At 36.0% G+C, this 6,283-nt stretch overlaps 1 protein-coding gene across 1 annotated transcript in view; it reads right to left on the bottom strand.

The window, feature by feature from the left end:
* The window catches only part of LOC106467887 (transcription factor Sox-10-like), a 33,673-nt gene extending 27,997 nt beyond the window's left edge, over nt 1–5,676 (bottom strand). Inside the window, exon 1 of the mRNA XM_013928271.2 lies at nt 3,797–5,676. Within this exon, the coding sequence (XP_013783725.1) occupies nt 3,797–4,203 (407 nt within the window). The 5' untranslated portion in view covers nt 4,204–5,676. The remainder of the gene's footprint in view (nt 1–3,796) is intronic.
* Nucleotides 5,677–6,283: the final 607 nt, after the last annotated feature.

Genomic DNA, 6,283 nt, shown 5'->3' with positions numbered 1-6,283 from the left:
GCGAGTCGAGTGCCCTAACCACCTGGCCATGCCGGGCCTAAAATAAAGTCTGTTGCTTACGATGTTGTTAATACTGATCTTATATACCAAGTGCATTTCTTTGGCTTTTATGTGAGGTTTCATATATCTTACTATCATCGTGGTATTTTGAATAAGTTTTCTCTCTCTCTCACGATGTATCTAAAGACAAATTATAACTCAAATAGATCAACGAAAATCGTTTTTGTTAAAAATATACTCTAAGTACCTTACATATGCATTAATATTTTCTGAACTTGAACTTGCCTTATGCTGTATGTACCTCATTGTCTGCTATACCTCATTGTCTGCTCTACCTCATTGTCTGCTATACCTCATTGTCTGTTATACCTCATTGTTTGCTATACCTCATTATCTACTAATCCTCATTATCTGCTATACGTCATTGTCTGCTATACCTCATTATCTGTTATACCTCATTGTTTGCTATACGTCATTGTCTGCTATACCTCATTATCTGTTTTGCCTCATTGTTTGCTATACCTCATTATCTACTAATCCTCATTATCTGCTATACGTCATTGTCTGCTATACCTCATTATCTGTTTTGCCTCATTGTTTGCTATACCTCATTATCTACTAATCCTCATTATCTGCTATACGTCATTGTCTGCTATACCTCATTGTCTCATTGCGTGTTATACCTCATTATCTGTTATTCCTCATTGTTTGTTATACCTCATTGTCTGCTATACCTCATTATCTGCTATACCCGTGTTCTCAGGCAAATGAAAACTTGATAAAGTATAGGTTTCTTGAAAACATCATACCAAAGTGTGTTATAAAACAAACATATTACAAACTGAAAAAGAAACGTACTAAAAACTCGAGGAGGAACGTAAAACTTCAAAATAAACGTAGTAGTTCGTATTACCTTAATATTTAAAACGTTGTTTGTCATGTTGTTTAATCTTGTTCGTATTAACATGAAGCGTGTATATCACAAACTGCACTGACATGAGAAATTAAATTATACTTTAAGATATTTGATTTGAAAGCATATCGTCTTAGAAAAAGTATATAAAATACATTTGTGACTAGAATATCATTTTATGTTTATCACTAAAACAAACAGTGGCGATATAGGTAGCTTCATAAAACCCCTCAAAGCTAGCAGTCCACCCCTCGTATCGAACAAAAAAAGTAGATCTTATCTGAATGGAACTTGGATTCTTCCAGTTGCCGCTAAAACGCGATCCGTACATTGGTGCTGTGAGTGCATTATAAGAGTAACGGCCAAAACCCACTATTCGATTAGAATTGGTTGCGAGTGCTAGTGGTAGTTGCCTTACCTTTATAGAGTCTACCAGTTCAACATCAGGGGCAGCTAATGCAGGCAGTTCTTGTTACCAGTTCAACATCAGGGACAGCTAATGCAGGCAGTTTTTGTTACCAGTTCAAAATCAGGGACAGCTAATGCAGGCAGTAATTGTTACCAGTTCAACATCAGGAACGGCTAATGCAGGCAGTTCTTGTGTAGCTTTATATCAATTTGCGAAGCAAACGAACAAAAACTGGTTGAAAATGATAAAAATGTTTAAACAGCTACTGGTCCCCCAAATCTGAGACGTTGGTAGAAACTGATAACCAGAATTTCAAATGAATGAAATAGTTTGGGCAGCAGCACTTTCCTGGAGGGTATACAGGTTTAGCAGCATGTGTACCTCGAGAGAACAAAACGGTTGGCAGGACTCTTATAAAAGTGAGTTGAGTGACGAGATATAATACACGATACACATTAAAATGCTATATGTGTTGTAGTAATTACTTATTATTGTCATTAATAAAAGATATATTAAAACGTTTAATATTATATTATTGCACTATTGACTCTGTATCCTAATCGCACGTCCCCCCAAGCGATCTTCTGCACTAGCTACACTTTGGGAAACATTGGGTTAAACTATGGGACTTACATTACATAGTTACATTTTCTTCCTAAGTTGAACGTATTGCATCATCGTATAAAAACGATATTGTTAGTATTATCTTTAGAAACCATCGCTACAATCCGGGGTTCGATTCAACGCGGTGGACAAAGCGCAGATAGTCTATTGTGGAGCTGTACGCTACGACTAACAAAACACAAAAATCCTTGTGAAAGCATGTTTTTTTCTCCACAAATTTTAATGGAATAAAATCAACAACTAACATTAATCTTCTTAACGAACAGTCAAAATAAAGCAGTTTTGTGACAAATTTTACTGGAATAAAATCAACAACTAACATTAACCTTCTTAACGAACAGTCAAAATAAATTAGTTTTGTGACAAATTTTACTGGAATAAAATCTACAACTAACATTAATCTTCTTAACGAACTATCAAAATAAAGTAGTTTTGTGACAAATTTTACTGGAATAAAATCTACAACTAACATTAATCTTCTTAACGAACAATCAAAATAAAGTAGTTTTGTGTTCTAAGTTAGTTTTATTTATCAGTAATATTTGTACAAGTTTAACCCTTAGGTGCATAACATGAAAATATCGCTAAAATCTTAATCTCATTCAGTCACGCTTGGTGATACAATCTTCAAATTGTGTTCCTTCCAAACGTGAGATAAAACTTTTGTTTTATCTCTCTCTTACATTTTTGTCTTGCCTCATCTCCACGTTGGACATCTACAGTATATACAACATTAGATTTTCTCTGAAGTTGTTATTTATGTAAAAATAAATAAAATTAGGCAGCAAAATTCCCTGATTGCGGGCCATTTTTGAAATTTAACAATTAACTGCTGTGTAAATAAGAACCTGTATTCTATTTCTTGTGCTTTTTGAAACAATTTATGAACTATCAATTCTAGATAGTTTGAAAATATTTTAATATCCTCTAATTCCCAGATCCTTTAACACAAATATCACCGTTATATAAAAGGCAACTTCCAGGATTATATAAAAGCAGAGCTGTGATTTCTCTGTAATTTCAGATGTCGTGGAAAAAATAATTAATTGGCTCTCTATTTTTTTCTGCTCGTTAAACGCTAGGCTTTTTTTTTCTTTGCTGTTGTAGTTGTTCAAACCGCACGTGCAAGGCCATCTGCCGACAAGAAGTTTTTTCAGCATTTGTAAACGCAATGAAGTTCTTGACAGAAGATTTAAAGTGGATTCAATACTATACCAAGAGTATTTTGTTCACGTAAGCTAATTCAAATGTACTTAAAGCACTATATATTTTTTTTTATTTCAGCTATAAAATTACTTTAATATTAATGAAAACATTTTATTTTTTATGATGAGTAAAAAATAAAGCTCAATCTGCAAATTTTTTATACTAACGATGTGAATTAAAAAAAATTGATATTTTGAAAGATACTGCACTGAAAATTGAAATTGAACAAACGAAGCGTCTTCGAATACACTTACAAAAAACAATGTTTTTCTTCGTTAAATATTCTAATTACCAAACTTTGATATATAGATAAAATATAGAAATTAATAAACCAATTTGTGAGTTTCGTAGTGATTTTAAATGTTGTAATCCCTTTACGCTGTTTTCAATATAATTATTTCGTAGTGATTTTAAATGTTGTAATCCCTTTGCACTGTTTTCCATATAATTATTTCGTAGTGATTTTAAATGTTGTAATCCCTTTACACTGTTTTCCATATAATTATTTCGTAGTGATTTTAAATGTTGTAATCCCTTTACACTGTTTTTCATATAATTAAAACTATTATACAAAGTAATGACCAAGTTACAAAAATCATATTAAGATTGTTTCCCCCAATAATTGCATATTATTGTAAACTTACCTCCACAATTTACCCAGGGTCTTGCTGAGTTCGGCATTATGTAAATGTGGGTATTGGTCAGCCAGCTTCCGTCTAGCGGCCTGAGCCCACACCATAAAGGCGTTCATCGGCCGTTTCACGTGAGGTTTCCTTTTGTCTGAGTTGCTTGGACGGGCAGGGGTCGGCACAAGTGTCCAGTGGTACCCTTGGAAAACGCGACTCACAGCGTCACGAATGGACTGAGGAAAACGTCCACTTTCGCTACCCGAATCCTGTCCACTGTCTTCTGTTTCTTCGGCATCCATCACGGAGTGGTCATTGTCTGAATCAATTTGGTCGTGTTCGGTGACCTCAGCTTGAACAGTAAGAGTGGTCGGCTCTGACATGGTCGTGTGGTCATACTTGTCGGAGGCCCGAAATTTAGACATTTTCCCTTGAGTCCGATAATGTGAATTAAAGCTCAAAAAAAAAAAGGTCGTTGACTCTTTAGACTAATAGTTTATAATTCTTAAAGGTACAAATGTCTGTGATAAAAAAACACACACGAAAAACACGTATTGCAGGCAAACCGGTAGGCCTAATTAGGTCCACGCCTCCCTCCACGCAACCTGTTGACTGTAAACCCGGTCATCCGCACCCGACAAGAGCTTTTGCCAGCTTGTGTGCCTCGGCGTCGGTTGTTCGCGAGATTTTTACTTTAGGTCCCGCCTTGTCTGCAGAAAGCTTGCTTCTTACCGAATGCGTCACCAGCAGGGATCGCAGAGTGAACACCATTGTGGGAATGACCCCTGTTCTCCGCCCCACTGGTTTGTTCCGTAAGATAAATGTCAATCGTGCTATGCCACGCCCGTGCTTAACGGACATAAGTGTATGAATATCGATATCATTTTCCAGTGATAAAAAACTCATACACGACTGTCAAATCAGGAAAACAAAAGCGTATTAAGCCTGAAAATAAATGAAACCGCATGGGTCGCGAGAAGACAAACTGGCTATAGATAAAAAGTTCCGCCTTTTGCACAAGAATTTGTCTTAAAGACAACAGATAATACTATCATCACCTATCAATGTGACTGAGAAGCACAACAAGACGAATACTGTCAAAAGGGAAATTAGGCGCCTCTGTGTAAAGCTGCAGCGAGACATACCACGTAAGATAAGTAAAAAGTTACTGGTAATTAGTTCCTATAATGTGCAGCATCTTACTAGGGGGGACAATTATTAGATCAGCCGTCTTGTCACATCCCTTTACTGTGTGTAAATCTGGCGTATCGTATTTTTAAGTGACGTGTTCCCTGCAGTGTTGGACAAAATATGACTTTCGCTAGTAAACCAGGGACTAACAAAATCAAACAAGACATACAGTGTGTGTGTGTGTTAACAGATCGTCAGTTTCTTATATCCTACGACGTAAGTAATTGATTTTATGAATAACGGGTAAGATACGGTCAGCAAGGTGCTCGAATCTGTTATTAAAGAATACAGACAACAATCTGAATTACACACCACCTTGCTTTTAAAAAACGTACACTGCACCTTGAAGATCCACATTTGGAATTAATTTTAAATATCTGTGGAAAGACACGTTAAATGAAATCTTGAGAGAAACAAAAGTGTGAACAAAAAAACATTAAAAACTATAATCATTGTTAGCAGCAAAATGTTTACCGTGTGTGAAAACTGTTGTCCCTGTTAACATCAAGATGTGAAAACCATGGTCACTGCTAGCAGCAAAATGTGTACCGTGTATGAAAACCATGGTTACTGTTAGCAGCAAAATGTGTACCGTGTATGAAAACCATGGTTACTGTTAGCAGCAAAATGTGTACCGTGTATGAAAACCATGGTTACTGTTAGCAGCAAAATGTTTACCGGTGTGAAAACTATTGTCCCTGTTAACATCAAAAAACAGTAACCATGGTTTTCACACACGGTACACATTTTGCTGCTAACAGTAACCATGGTTTTCATACACGGTATACATTTTGCTGTTAGCAGTGACCATGGTTTTCACAACGTTCGTGTAAAGCAGTGCCTTTGATTATAATCAATTTCACAAAAGTGATAACTGCTAAACTTACTTTCATTGCTGCGTTGAAATAAGTGTTAAAGACAATGAAGTTAGAGTCTTTAATTCATTTTAAAACACTGGACTCATTTATAAACACTTGAATCTCCACATAACACCAAAGATGACCAACACAACAATCTCCTTTAAAAACAAAACGCATACCCAAATGTAACGGTCTTAAACCGTGATCACACACGGAACACATTTTGCTGCTAAACAGTGACCATGGTTTTCACACACGGTACACATTTTGCTACTAAACAGTGACCACGGTTTTCACACACGGTACACATTTTGCTGCTAAACGGTAACCATGGTTTTCACACACGGTACACATTTTGCTGCTAACAGTAACCATGGTTTTCATACACGGTACACATTTTGCTGCTAACAGTAACCATGGTTTTCATACACGGTACACATTTTGCTGTTCTCAG

The sequence above is a fragment of the Limulus polyphemus genome, unplaced genomic scaffold (assembly GCF_000517525.1).
Source record: "Limulus polyphemus unplaced genomic scaffold, Limulus_polyphemus-2.1.2 Scaffold2780, whole genome shotgun sequence".
In the NCBI taxonomy this organism is placed as follows: domain Eukaryota; kingdom Metazoa; phylum Arthropoda; class Merostomata; order Xiphosura; family Limulidae; genus Limulus; species Limulus polyphemus.
This window is presented reverse-complemented; position numbering and strand designations above follow the sequence as displayed.